This window comes from Leptonotus elevatus, chromosome 5 (genome assembly GCF_054856555.1).
Source record: "Leptonotus elevatus isolate MCC_2025b chromosome 5, RoL_Lele_1.0, whole genome shotgun sequence".
NCBI classification, from domain to species: Eukaryota; Metazoa; Chordata; class Actinopteri; order Syngnathiformes; family Syngnathidae; genus Leptonotus; species Leptonotus elevatus.
Window position 1 is genome coordinate 3040586 of NC_141243.1, and position 15520 is coordinate 3056105.

Genomic DNA, 15520 nt, shown 5'->3' on the forward strand with positions numbered 1-15520 from the left:
ATGGTAAAACGTAAATTATGCGCGTTTTTTTTTAGCGAAGGCTCGTGTGTATGGGGTAGTGAATTTCCCCAACGGTACTTGAAGCAGCACCAGTCGCCGACTGCCTTTTGCATTGTGAGCGTCAATTTCCTCCCACGGCGACGTTTTGTCGTCCTCCTACTCCTCCGCGAGCCGACGACCGAGCGGGCTGCTCACGCTCCCGGTGAAAGCCCCACGAACCTTCGCCTTGACTCTGTTACCGGGTAAGACATTCCGCCCCTCCCCTCCCCTCCCCTCCCTCTTTCCTTCTCCCACTATTGCTGTCTCCTTTATCGAAGTGCACCTTATTGCTTCGAGTTCGGCCAGCCGAGATCAACGCTCGTCCATTTTGGAGTTAAATTTAAGAAGAAAATGGAGGATTTATGAGTGCGGTTTTGGACGTTATTTCACGATAAGGACTTTAACTGGCGGACTGGAGGGGAAAAAAAGATGAGAGGAGAGTAGACTAGGTAGGTAACACCGCGGCTCGGGTCTCCCATAGCTACCGCAAGCTGAAGCGGGGTGTGAGCCAGACGTAGCCGCTCATGTGTCGCCTTTTTCGGACACGTTTTGTCACCAGGCTCCGACCCACCCTCCACAAGCAATAAAATAATCAAAGAGGGTGACATATCCGTCGTGACCATCTTGACATGTCCGCTCAATTTGATTTACGCTCTTTCTTATCCGTCTCTCCAATCCAGGCCCGAGCATGGAGAGAAGGGTAGCCGGCTACGAGCGTGCCTTGAGCGGCATGCCGCTGTGACGAGCCTCCCTCCTCCCCTCTCCCCTCCAGGAAACACCCAGCACTCCTCCAAGTGCACACACACAACATGACTGTTTTCAAGCAGGAGAATGTCGAGGACTTTTACGAGATTGGAGACGAGCTCGGCAGGTGAGTTGCACTTCCACTTATAAAAAAAAGAAAATTCACCTGTTCTCTCTTATCACCAGCCATGCACAATGAACAATGTGGGGGGGGAAAATGCATATTGTGGTGTTTTGGTGCATGAATTGAAATGTCAATAATCACCCCCCCCCCCAAAAAAAAACCACACAAAAAAAATTAAAAATGTATTTTATAATATGAAAAAATATTACTATATAGTGTTAGAATTAAAAAGAAGCTCTAAAATCACAATTAAATAAAATGCACACCTTGGCCACCGGGGGCAGTATAATACATTAGGACTGGCGATTATGGGGAAAATAATAATCCTGGTTATTTGTTTGATATTAAATCACCATTAATAAACACAATTATTCATTGATTTCAAAGCTTAGTATTTATTCAACTATTTATTTATACTACCAACACTCACATTAAAATAAAAGCGGCAGGAAAACAGCTGATTTAAAAAAAGCTAAGGCCATTAAATCGGTCGGCTGATTAATTGGTTGGGCCATAACTACCGTAGTACACTTCATCACATCAATATATGACTATTAATGGTGGGTTTTTTTCAACAATTGCATGAGATTTCTACAAACTAGTTTGACAACTTTGGCTACTGCTTACCAGTAAGCATTTTGATGCTACTAGTAGCTTCCAGGAAGCTCCTAGTACGTAACATATTGCTACTAGTTGGCCGAGTAATGCTACTAGTAGTTAATTATTAATTTAATTTCAAGGCCAAAACTGGTACCAGTAGTTTAAAAAAATAAATAAATACTTGTAAGACACAGTGCAAGTGTGCTGAATTGTCTTGCTATTGAGGACACAAACTTTAAGATAGATATCAAATTAATGTGTATAAGTCAGGAGCGAAAGATGGCTAATGCCACGCATGCACCCACTGACCTACATTCAACCCCCTTTTACCCGGCTGGCACGACTGGGTGGAGGGGCCGATCCTGCATGGCAGACCTGTCACTCATCCTCCCCCACTATTATCTACGACTCAACAACCCCAAGAGCAGCCATTAACCAGCTACAAAGACAACATAAGAGTTGCGATTTGATTTTTGACAAATGACCACTTTATTTTTGTCAGATTATCTCATGAGCAAAAAAATGAAGAAAAGAAAAAGCTAACTGCTGCCAATATAAAACCAAAAAAGACAGCGAGCCAAAAGACAACTTTATTTTCCTTAAATTACAACTCATTGTACCTTTTAAGATAATGTAGTAGACTACCCAAATACTAGTCCTAAATCCTGTGATGCAGATCCTTTCACTCACAACCAAAGATGTTATGTTATTTTAATGAACCAAGAGTTTAAAGCTTAGCTTAGTTTAGGATAATGACAGTATTGTACCACAAGTACCAGAAGAGAGCATCCAGCATTGTGAGGAGCTTTACTGCGAATGCTTTAACTTTTGCATATATGCCTAAAACCAAAACTGATCACTGTTAATTCGTTTTAAGGAACCAAGTGTCGACAATTGTGCAAAATGACTGTATTAGACTACCTAAATATAGAGAGAATCCGGCATCATGAAGTGCTTTGATGCTGCTTATTTCACTGTCCTGAAGATCAAAGCCAACTGTTGTTACTTTAACTGAACCAAGTGTTAGCAATTGAGGATAATTAATGTAAAAGAGCACCACAAGCACCAATCATTGTGAAGTGCTTTAATGTAGATGATTTCACTTTTGCACACACGCTGATGATGAAAAACTACTGCTTTTACTTTATTTGATAATGAATATCAGCCCCACCACAAGCAATCCAGCATTGTCAAGTGCTTTGATGTAGATTATTTCTGTTTTGCGCACACATTGATGATCTAAGTTGTTTCTTTGTTTACTAAACCAAGTACCGACATTTAGCGTAATGAATGTTTTCGACCACCAGAAAAGAACACCTAGCATGTTGAAGTGCTTTAATTCAGATGATAGCCGGCAGTATAGTTTACATTGAAAATTATTGTGTTGTAGTACAGTCATACTAAAAAAAAAAATTGAAACGAGAAGATAGTATCCAGCATTTTGCCTGTGCTTTAATGCTGATTCTTTTGATTGTATGAGCACTGTGTTTTTACCATTTGGAATAGTAACGAGGGATTCCATACTGAATTTGCCTTGTTCTGGAGGGTGACTGGATCCCTGCCAACTGTATTAGTGGGCAACGGGTGTCATTTTGTGTGTGTGTGTGTGTGTGTGTGCGTGTGTGTGTGTACTGTATACATCCCTTTGTGGTCAATTAGGACAGTTGCTCAAGTGTGTAAAGTGTTGTTTGCGGTCTTTCACCTTGTATGACCTTGTAGTCCTCACTTGATGTGCATCATGGTCCACTAATTGATCGTTAAGAATTCTTTACATTATGGATTGTCGATTAATTGCGTCTAGAAGCTGTAGAGTGCTCTACAAAAATGTTTTGTTGTTGTCTTGCAGTCGAATGTGATGTCTGCAGCTGAAAGTCGAGATGCTGTACAGCCACGCTTGTTCGCTCCATATCACTCTGCTGTGGAAGCAGGAGTTCAGAACATTCAGAGAGTTTTTTTTTTTCTTCAAACTTTGAAGACACTTTGCGTCATAGTTTTGACTGGCTAAACTATGAAAATATTTGTAAAAAATATCAGTAAATGAACAGACTTCCACGTCCCCGTTTTCAGTAGTAGTTTGTGATTTTAGCCGCTTCAAACCAAAATGGCAAATTTGCAAATCCTCAACATTATCATCACATTATACAATGCAGACATGAGACAATCACAATCTAGTGTCTGTTAAGGGTGCTGGCTTCCGTCGACTTATTTCTAGCTTTCAGCTGGAGCTGCTAAGTGAAAAATGTCGGATTCAAACCAAAACCATTTTGGACGTGGGCTTTTACTAGACTTTTGTGTGTGTCTGGTTATGACAGACATGTTCATCCAATTTCATGGTGACTTGGAGAAATCAGTGTCGAGCTGTTTTTATTTATTTTATTATTTTTTTTAACCAGAACACACTTACAGATTAACAAGTGTCTGACATGATGACATTTAGTGTGTGTGCGTGCGTCTCTGTGAGCCACCTGACTATGTTATGAGATCATGAAGGCACCAAAAAATACAGCCAAATGTCAGTTTTATAAGACAGGAGATGATAGATGGATAAACGGAGCAGCTGGTGCCCCCCCCCCCCCCCCCCTGCCGCCTTCCTCTCACTTCCCAACATTACCATCGTCACCTCCTCTTCACATGTCAATCTTGCACTTTCTGCAGTTTGTCAGAATAATCACACAACATTAAGTCAACCAAATGCATAGACTGCATTAAATCTAAAATGGCACCTGTAAAGTTGTCCAATTCAGAATCAACAAGCCCAAAATGGAGGTCGCCGGTGGCTCCGTGTTGTGGAGATGTGAAGAATTGTGACAGTTTGAGTGTACTCGCTGACCTCGCCGTGACGTTTGCTGGTGTTATGCGTCCCTGATGTGTCTGAAGGCATTCCAGTCAGTCCTCGAGGATGCCAATTATGCTGTGATGTGCTCGGCATGAAGTAACACAGATAGCTGGAAGGTCGTGAAAACAAAGCAGCATCCAGCTCATAACTGTAACAACTCGCGTTGCTTCCAGGAACGTGTTGAAGATCTCTGCATGCTGATGGCGGCGTATCATAATAGTAAAGTTGGTCGAGCGAGTCTCTCCGGAGTATAATGACCGCCATTGTTAGAAATGCCTTTTTAAAAAAAAAGAAGCTCAGTGGTGGAAGGACACATGATTGGCATTCCTCCGATGCCCTCGACGGCACTTTAAAAACATTGAAGGATACACTTCAGTAAACACAAGCATGCTCATCCAATCACAAACCTAACACTGCGGTTAGATTTGTTATTGACAGGAATGCCCTGTCACAAAACGACTTTTTTTCAAATCGAGTCTCCTATCGATTATTCCATCGATTAATCAACCCAAAAATATTTTTGGGAAAAACAAAAAAAAATTGTTTTATGTTTTTTTAAATTTTTTAATTCCACTAAGGTTGAATTTAGTAGACCTGCAAAAAAGTCTCAAGAAGCCATGCCTGATAAGACACAGCAAGTCTGCCATTTTATATTGAAGCTGCCATTTCATTGTTAGTTTGTTTTGTGTTTGTTTTTGTTCAGTGCCTATTTCCAGGGATCCTTCAAAGACATGCACTAGACAGATACACATAAATTGTCTAGATTTCGTTATTGCGTGTGGGTAGAGCATGGTGGCGAAGCCTCGTGACTGGACATAAAACAGGCAACACAAAACTGTCATAACAACCCGGTGCTGTCTGTGTAGCAATAATGAGCTCATGAGAAAATCCTCCAGATATCTGACAGATGTACGTTTTTTATTTACACTCTGTTGGTAATCCATCAGCCTCTTCCTTCCTCCGAGCAGCCGGCGGTTCCTCTTCTCACTTCTCAATCCCGTTGCCATGGTTACCCCTTTCCGCCAGTACACAATGGCGCGGCGGTTGCGTAACTGTTTTGTGGCCCTCACGCACACACGTCCGCCAACACACACACACAGCGCAGCCGAGTGGGTCGGGAACACTGAGAGCCGGCCTCCCACGCCGCTTACTAGCTGCTAATTGCACACCGTGGCCACAACATTAACGTTAGCTACGTCTCCACCACACGATCAGTTCCAATAAAATAAATAGCTACATCTTTAAAGCTGCCTTTACAAACATAGTAGGATAGGGTAACGCTGACCTCCACCAAGGCCAAGACAAAAAGAGAAGAGAACAAATACTTCTGTGTATTTGTTCATCTGTTAGTTTGTCGGCTACTTCCTGGTTCATGGATGCAAGACTTGTAAAGATGGATGATGGAGGCTGAAGAAAATTCGTAATTTGACGGTGACCAGACTCGGGAAAATGTGCCTTTGAGTCGCGCCAAAATCCCCCCAAAAATGTATTTTAATGAGTAGAAAATGTCCTAGTTTTGCAAGACAACGTGCTGAATTTGGAAGAAAAAAATTGTAATCGCATTTGTCAAAAGTAAGAGTTTTGTGCGATATAGTTGTGATTGAGCAGGACAAAAGTTATACTTTAAACAAAACAAAAAAAAAACTCAATAGGAAAGTCATAATCTTGCAAAACAGAGAATACAACAATAGAGGCATAATTCTTCATGAAAATGCACAAAAAAATACTTTTGTAAGAAAAATGTCTGCTTATTTTGTCAAAAAGTTTGAAGTGCTGTGCTAGTGGAATAAGGAGAGGACTAGAAAAAAAACATGAACAAAGGTTCTATTGCATGAGGAAAAGTTGTAATTCCACAACAATCAAGTTTACAAGAAAATTGCCGTCTATTTTACAACAAAAGAGTCAAAATAATATGAGACCATCATAATTGTTCAAGAATGAACTGGCAATTTTACTAGGGAGAAGTCCCAATTCTACAAGTTTAAGGTGGCCATGTTATAAGAAAATACAAAACATTATTACGATAATTGAAAGTTTTAATTATACAGAAAAAAAATTGCAATTAGGAGAATAAGCCATTTAAGCATATTTTCACTTCTGCATTTTTTATTATAATGTGACAGTCAGTTAAAAATAAATGGCTAAACTTAGGCAATCATGCTGTTAGGCTAATAAAATATTCTTAATGGACACAGCAAACAACAATCGCAATCTAATCGCATTATCTCGTATTGACACAGCTGTGGTATTGGCTTTAAGTCATGATATGATAAGGAAGTGCCGGTGAAAAAACAGTAGGAAAAAGTTAATGTTCAGTGAAATAATCATCTCACGTGGCTGGTCAGCGGAATGTTGTCGCTGGTCTTGTGGCTGACGAGGGTGAAAACGTTGCGGAAGAGTCTGGTTCGAGTGCTGAGCATTTTGTTAACTGAAGGAGCGGGGCAGACAATTTCCGCATCGTCAGAACTTTTAATGCACACGTTGTGTAGTGATGAGCGATCTGGCAGACATCTTTGTTGTGAAATATTCATGTCTATTGTTGAAGAGCAAAAACCACTCACGACATTTAGTGCATTTATCAATATATATAAAAAAAAAGTTGTTAGCCTAATAGCGTAGTTGCCGAAGTTGGATATGAAGACAAGAAGACACCTTTTTTTTTTTTTTTGCAAGCATAGTTGTATTTTTGGTTGATATAATATATGACAATAAGATAAAAATGTCCTTGATAATTAATTGTTATCAATCAAATATACCAATGTGGTTGCTAAAAAAAAATTCTAAAAACGTTCAAGTATGACTTTGACAACTGACAATTTGTTGTTGTTGTTTATTTTTGCGGCATCGCACTCAATGTATCATCCTGCATCAGTTTGCAATGCATCACCGTCACATTTGAAAAGCGCTGCCAACCAGCCTTGATATCCTAGTTGACACTTTTGGGACTTCTCCTTGTTTCGCAAGAAGCTAACCAGTAGCTGGATCACAGTCGCTTGCTGATGCTTTGCTTTATGCTATTTTTTTTTTTTTAATTCACAATTGAAGACAACAAAAATCGGTCGGCAGACAGACAGCTCATATCGCAGCTGCAAAATATTTTAGTTGAGGTACCACTACTGTATTTGGTTTAGGAAATGTGCTAATGCTACAGTGTAGTGATTTGTGTTTATGTGTGAGTTGTTTTTTATGATTGATAATAACAAGTGTTTTTTTTTCATTACGTCACTTCACAATGTTTACTTACGAGCAGGGGAATCCTTCTACACTCGCACAACTCTTGCACTAGACAGGGTGTGTGTGTGTGTGTGTGGGGGGGGGGGGTGCAGAAATAATGAGGGAAGAGCCCTTGCATGCGGACAGAGAACAAACAGAGGCGGGGAGGCTGTTTTTCAAGAGGCCAGATAGCAGAAAGCCAGATCAAATGTCCTCGCTGCCTTTGTTATGACTTTACGCTTTTTGGCCTACTTGCCGGAGGAGAGACGAGACGAGACGAGACGAGAGAGGAGAGGAGAGGAGAGGAGGGGTGCTGGGAAAGGAACAGGGTGCTGGCTGACTTGTGTTGAGTGTGTTGCATGACTTCACACTGCAGGATGGTGCTGGATGTTTTAGCGGTGAATCTTGGCTCTTCAAGATTCAGGACCGAGTTTGTACAATTGCCTTTATCAATAGTTTAAGCTACGGTTGTTCAAGACCACTTTCTTTTTTCTTTTGGGCCAATCCCAGTACAAGTATTCACCGACGCAAGTACTAATATCGCCAGTGCTTTTGATATAAATCTCAATTAACACAATGACAAATCATCTGAATAAATATATTTTTTTCTGTCTGATGGTCATAATTATTTGTTTAAGTGTCAAACTGTCCTGGTTTAACACCAACTACTGGTCAGATTTTTTTGCCTTAGGTTTCGGTAGCTGGGTATCAGCAGCCCTCACGAGAGTACCCGATACCTCGAAATGAGGCTGGTATTGACCTATACTATAGCTTGTATCAGTACTCTAATATCCACTGCATTTCCCCTACCATATCTTTATTTTTTTCTTCGTCAGGACGACAGAAATGGCCAGCATTACAGCCCTTAAAGGCCCCGTTACTAACCGAAACAGCAGCAACATAGTCAACCTATTACATGCTCACCTTTTAACTCATTTGCTCCCAAGAATGTACAACTATGTTCTATTTTAAATGTTTTAAGTGTCCCGAAGATGTATTTATAGTTTTTTTTTATGTTGTTGTTTTTTAATGCTAGAGCATACATAAGGCTTTGATGCAGCCTCTGAACTGCAGAGAATGGGTGAAGCAATGGTAGTAATTACAAGAACGGCCAGCAGGTGGCAGCAGAGTATAAGAGATCAACCAGGGCCATGTTGCAAACAAGCTGTTTTCCCCACAGTTTTAAACAGATTTGTGAAGAATGATGACACTTAGCTATATTCTAATACTAATTGCTGCAAAACGGAAACAGAAATATCATTTTTTTCCCTGATGAAAGAAGAGAGTAGACTAATCTTTTTTTTGGTAGGTTCCATGTTTTTATAGCAATAGAACACAATATTCTGTGGGCCTTGCAAAATCAGTCAAAATCCAGTAAAAACACCCGGGAGTGAAGGGGGTTGCTTCAGGGAGTGAATGAGTTAAAATGAGCTATACTATACTTGGCATTAATAAACATCTCTAACGTGCCACCATTAACACACTAAACGGGCCTGATTAAACACAAATAATCCCGCCGGGGCACGAGATTCACATCTCGTCAATTAAAGGCCATCAAGGTATTTATCCGTGTAATCTTTGTCCTTAATCCCAGCATTATCTAGCTATACCTTACAGCCATTGCAATGGATATCATGGCATCCTAACCTAGAATCCTATTTTCTGTGCCTGCTCCACTACCAAATATCAATGGGTCAATATCAATTATTGATACACCACAGTCAAATATCACACATCTTGTCCCTCAGTTGCTAAGATACCATGTCAATAATGTCACAGTGTAGCCACACGCTGTCGCAGTTGCTATTTACACCAGCGTTGACGCAATCATTTATGTTCGTCTCGGATGTTGGTAATAACAGCAGCATCTACAGGCAAAAATTGACATTACACGCACGTCTACAAGTAGAAAACACATTTTTTGCTAGTCTTTACCTGCAGCGGTTGTCTCGGTTCATTAGCGGTGACTAGCATCGTGACTAGCATGGGTACATCACGATGCGTGTTGTTAACCCTGAGCGTTGCCAGGATTGATTATTTATTAATTATTCTTAAACTCCACAGCCAAGAGAACACCGTGTTCTTACTAGCCTCCATTTTCTCATTTGCTTATTTGCCGCATGAGTCATTTCTCTTTCAGCTATAGCAAATGTGCACAGCGTGTACTTGGTGTATTTGGGCTTCAAGCATCGGAGCTTGCAGCTCATCAAATCTCGTGTACAGGTGGCGTGCGTGCCAGTATATACGGCGTTAAATTGCCTGCCCCAGAAAATTAAATGGTATAGTCCAACTGTCTAATCATCTTGCTGTAATAAAAATTCTAAAAAATCTTGCCATTTATTATTACATTCTGGAAGAGTCCCCCCCAACCCTAGAATTAAAAAAAAATATATATATATATATATATATATATATATATATATATATATATATATATATATATATATATATATATATATATATGGTCCAGCCATCTTGTGTCTTCTATCATTGCTATGTGTTAAGTTGAGGAAGTGTTGTTGTTTTACATGCTAAATAAATCCCGACTCCCTATTTGGGCAGCGGCCAGTTTGCGGTGGTCCGGCGGTGTCGTCATCGGAGCACGGGCGGCGAGTACGCCGCCAAGTTCATCAAGAAGCGGCGCAGCAAGTCCAGCCGGCGCGGCGTGACGCGGGAGGACATCGAGCGCGAGGTCAACATCCTGAAGGAGATCCAGCACCCCAACATCATCACGCTGCACGAGGTCTTCGAGAACAAGGCCGACGTCATCGTCATCCTGGAGCTGTGAGTTGACCATTTTGTTGAAAATGATGTTATGTCATATCACAAGAACAAATTGTCATTTTTCAGCAAACAGGAAAAAGCATTTCTACAAGGATAAACATTAACAGGAAACATTTTATTTCTAAGCAATCAATTTGTTTTCCAAAACTAAAATAGTACCATACTGCCATTTTCCCCCCTGGTAATCGTCGACAACGCTTGTGGTTAGCTGATGTAATAGGAGCAAATTCAAACAAGGACATTTGTGTTTACATGAAATGTTATCCCAGAAACAAAACCAAATCAAACCCAAAACAAAGGCCCGCTAATGACAAGGTGACTTTAGGCCTGCAGTTACCAGCTGCACCGGTCGGACAACATTCCTCAATGACGATGGCTCAGTTACACTTCTAAGCAAACAATAATTGTTAACACGTTTAGTTTCTTTCTTTTTTGAGAGCTCAGTATTATTCATTTTTTTCTTTTTTGAGAGCTCAGTATTATTCATTCGGCAGCCTTCCAGAGTCAACATTTCATCATCGCTCTCGTTTTTGTCTGTGTGTGTGTGTGCGTGCATGTGAGTTTGTGCTCTTTAATTTAGTCGTAAAGTTGTCAGGGGACCAGCGGAAGGATCAAAGGAAGGAAAGAAAGATGAAACCAAGTGAAATCCAGCACCAACCAGACACCACCTACCACCCACAGAGTTACAAAACCAGAATCTTTCACCAACCCCAGAAACATCTAAATTCCAACAGATTAGGGAGACCTCAAGAGACCAGGGGAAAGAATAAAGGAAATAAGGGAATGATAGAGGAAGCAGAGTGAGATCCACAAACACCAGCCTCCACTGATTCAGTAACCAGTGGGAGAAGAACACATTTAGTTTTTCTCCTGTTGTTTTGTGTAAGTTGACCATGTGTCAAAATGATTGTGTCAAAAAGACCATATATCAAAATGACCACATTTAAGTGGTCATGTCTCAAAAGAGCCGTGTTAGAGAGACCATGCGTCAAACACTTGGCCCATGGCACAGTACTGTAGGTTTTTATAAATGAATATACTGTAGCTGTTTTACTTATTAAAAAACACGTTACAAATATTTTGGTTGTTTTTTTGGCCCACGTTGCCTTAATCAATCCCAAATGCTGCAGACTTGAGCCGGTTTACCGTTTTCCGATTAATGCGTTCAATTGGCAGAGCTTGCTTAAAAGCAACTTTGACTGCACTGCGTGATGAGATTAGCTGCGCTGGGCTCCATTAATAAGAGATTGATGGCTTTGTCATTTTCTGTTTAGCGTGGCCGGCGGAGAACTCTTTGACTTCCTGGCGGAGAAAGAGTCGCTGAGCGAGGAGGAAGCCACGCAGTTCCTTAAACAGATTTTGGACGGAGTTTTCTACCTGCACTCCAAACATATCGCACACTTTGACCTCAAGGTAACACCGCCACACTCCAAACACCTTGTGCTTGTAGTAACACTATTTCTGGTCAAATCACAGCCTAAATATTGTAATATTATGGCGCCCCTTTTTTCACGAGGACATTCTTGCAGGTTTCTTTCTGGTAATATTATAATTTTATGCTAATAAGATTGTTTTCATGTCGTACTGTGTTACAACTTAATTGTAGTCAGATGTATGACTTTGTAAGGTAATGATACGTAATAAGAAGTTAGTTGAGTTAGTTGAAGATTATGGCGGTTTATGACTGTATTCGAATCAAATGGCAAGTTTTATCCTTATAAATTCCAACATTTTCAGGTAGCACTACAATTAAAATCTAGTAAAGTAATGACATAAAATTACAACTTTTTTCTCATAAAATTTAGACTTTAGTCTTATAAGTATCATTCTGTCTCATTCTATTCTATTCTTTCAAATTTACAGTCGGGCCCCCCCATCATAAAACTACATTATATAGTAAAATAACATATTTCTTCTCGTATAATAACTTTTTTTTGGTATATTATTCCAATTGTGGTTTTTTTTTCATAAAATCTTAACTTTTCTTCTTGGAAAGGAATTTTGTCTCCTTAAAAAATCTAATAGCACTAATAGTAATAATACTATTTGATTATAATGAAATTAGTATTTTTTTGTCATAAAATAATTTCTTATTTCTTGAAAAATTACAACTTTGTTTTGTTTAGTTTTTTTTCCATAAAAAATAGTACTGTTTTTCATTATACAACTTGAGTCTCATAAAAAGTACCAATGTTTTTTCTCATAGTAATACTAGGTTATTTTTTCAAATCTGTGACTTTTTTTTCCCTCTCATAATAATACAACACTATATTATTACTTGTTTGCTGCCTTGTCATATTGTAACTTACCTGGAGTAAAAATAAATAAAATCCTCACTTTTGCCACTATAAAAATACAACTTTCTTCTCATGAAATCACAACTTCTTCAAATCTTAAAAAATAATAATTAGGATTTGCTTCTATATATTTTTGTTTTGGTGACTAAAGCTGAGCATGTCGTGTGTGTTGCATTTCCAGCCGGAGAACATCATGCTGCTGAGCCGCTCGGTACCTCACCCACGCATCAAACTCATTGACTTCGGCCTGGCGCACAAGATCGATTTTGGAAACGATTTTAAAAACATTTTCGGAACGCCGGAGTTTGTTGGTCAGTGTCTCACACACATGCATCCATGATGTTAAGTAAAATGTTTCAAGATCTGAACTTGTAAGTGGAAATTGACACAAATACTCTAAATGAATGCTTCAAACCAAAAATGGCAGACTTCCTGTTTCTTTTTAAACATTGGTTCCTGAGACTTTTTTTGTGAGTCTGCTCATAATAGACATGTGTAGCAAATTTCAAATGGCTGAGTGAAACTGGCTACAGAGGCTAAGTTCAAAAATAATAATGTTGGCATATTGTCTTTGCAGCTCCTGAGGTGGTGAATTATGAACCCCTGGGTTTGGAGGCAGACATGTGGTACGCAAGCAAACACACACATTATGCCATTGAACATCTGCAGTTCACTGATGACATCATCAGCAAGTAATTCTTCTTTCCCTCTGCAGGAGCGTTGGTGTGATAACGTACATTTTGTAAGTAGTGCAATTATGACTTCATTCTCACAGAGTAAAACTTTATTCTTATTGGATGGCTTTAATCAAGCTACATTTTTTTCTCATAGAATTAGGACTTTTCTTCTAAAGTTGTTTCAGAATTCTACTAACACTTTAAAAAGATGTAAAAAAAAAAAAACGATGGCTATAAAGCACAGACTTTTGCAATATAGCGGGATTTCCATAACAGCTCAGTGTCGTATATTTACTGATATTGTCATGGTTTTGTCTCGTGTAGATGCCACAACGCTTTTCGTTCTTTCAACATAAATTGTCCCATTTGAGGTTGGCTTGACTGTAAGTGCGTGAGTGTCTCCATGTCTGCTGCAGCTGGCGCGCTAGCAGGCGGCGTCTGCTACTGACGAATTGGAGAGGCTTCAGGCACACTTTTGCCTCACTTTCTGGCTTTAGGCTTGATTGCCACCTTTTAGAGTTTTGACATCTTTTATGTCATTAAATTACAAGAAAACAGTCTCCATATAATTGCATCTTTGTTTTACTAATATAGTGACTTGCACAGTTACATCATCAAAGACAGTCACAACTAATTGGCTCAGTAATATGCAATAATTTTTTTGTTTTTTCCATAGAGGATAAAAAAACATTTACTTGTGTGTGTGTGTATATTGTATTGTAATCTATATGTGTTGCTGTATTGTATGTGTTCAAATATCAGTTGTTTAAAGGTATAAAAGGACAGAAGTGCTCCTTTTGTGAGCCCATATATGTGGTTTTGCTTTGTGTGTTAGATTACAATTACGGTTACGATTACAATTATGGAAAGGTTTGGTCACTGTTTTGTTTTTGTTTTTTTTGTTAAAGTTTACTGTAAAGATCATTGCCGCCACCTAGCGTTACATTTTTTTCTTTCTCAAGACAAAAAAAAATCTTATTTTTCCCTCATTAAATTCTGACTTTTAAAATCCCAAACTATGACTTTTTCTTCATTAAATCAACTGTTTTTATTTATTTATTTTCACAAAATTAAGTGTTTTAACAATTTGTCAAATTACCAGAAAAAAATCCCACTAAATTATGAATTATTTTTTCACTGAATCGTGATTTTTATTTTTATTTTGCGATAAATTATATATATTTTTTCACTCTAAATTGTGACGGTTTTCCTGCTGAATTACTTTTATTGGCATACAAATTGTGCTGTTTTTCTCTCTCGCGAAATTACTTTTAAGACTTTTAAGCCTTGGGAGTAAATTGTGATTTTTTTCCCCCCTAATATTCCATTCATATTTACTGTTCTTGTTGTAAATCATAAGTGTAGTTAAAATGATGACGCAGTCCCTTTCCACTTGCTTGACCAGGCTGAGCGGCGCTTCACCTTTCCTGGGCGACAACAAGCAGGAGACGCTGGCCAACGTGTCGGCAGTGGACTACACGTTTGACGACGACTTCTTCGGCGGCACCAGCGTCCTGGCCAAAGATTTCATCGCCAAACTCCTCGTCAAAGACCCCAAGTACGTACTCGTGATGGGCCCTACCCACACATTCCTTCAGAGTAATACATTTATTTCTGTATTATTCCTTCTTCTTTTTTTACACCATAATTGAAAGAAAGTGTAACCAAATGTAATGACTCTGTAGTTTTTCTATTTTATTTTAAAAATTTACAAACAAATGACTGATGCAATGTATGAATATAATTACATTAAAATTAGAATGATTGATAAAATGTTAAATTAAAAAGTTGTACTGTACTATATTAAAATTAAAAATTTTGCATTTATGCAAAAATATTTATAAATAGATTTATACAAAAAATAATTACAATTTAAATTTTGCAAAATAAATTATTGAATTTGATAGAAGAAAATCATCTTTACAAGAAAAACAATCACATTGAATATAGTTCATTACTGTAAAAAAAAAAAAACATGATGTAAAATAAAATAAGATTATTTATTTTTTGTATAGCTGTTGGGGGAAAAAATCCTGAGAACCCTATGTTTGCACCAAAAGAAAAATGCTAATTTGATGAAAATCAAATTTATGGGGGAAAAAAATCATAGTATAACAATCATTAATGTTATTGTTGTGTGTTTTGCTGCCAGAAAGAGGATGACCATTCAGGACAGCCTTCAGCACCCGTGGATAAAGGTTACAAC

The 15520-nt window shown here is 38.7% G+C and overlaps 1 protein-coding gene across 2 annotated transcripts in view; it reads left to right on the forward strand.

The window, feature by feature from the left end:
- The first annotated feature begins 100 nt into the window (after window positions 1-100).
- Window positions 101-15520, forward strand: part of dapk1 (death-associated protein kinase 1) — a 29961-nt gene continuing 14541 nt past the window's right edge. The window contains exons 1-9 of one of the 2 annotated variants that reach the window (XM_086076064.1): window positions 101-242; window positions 720-910; window positions 10119-10340; window positions 11615-11753; window positions 12819-12948; window positions 13215-13263; window positions 13353-13379; window positions 14720-14872; window positions 15467-15512. In XM_086076064.1, coding sequence (XP_085932190.1) covers window positions 849-910; window positions 10119-10340; window positions 11615-11753; window positions 12819-12948; window positions 13215-13263; window positions 13353-13379; window positions 14720-14872; window positions 15467-15512 — 828 coding nt within the window. In that variant the 5' untranslated portion in view covers window positions 101-242; window positions 720-848. Of the gene's footprint in view, window positions 243-296; window positions 489-719; window positions 911-10118; window positions 10341-11614; window positions 11754-12818; window positions 12949-13214; window positions 13264-13352; window positions 13380-14719; window positions 14873-15466; window positions 15513-15520 lie in introns of those variants that run through there. The other variant, XM_086076065.1, reaches the window with a different exon arrangement.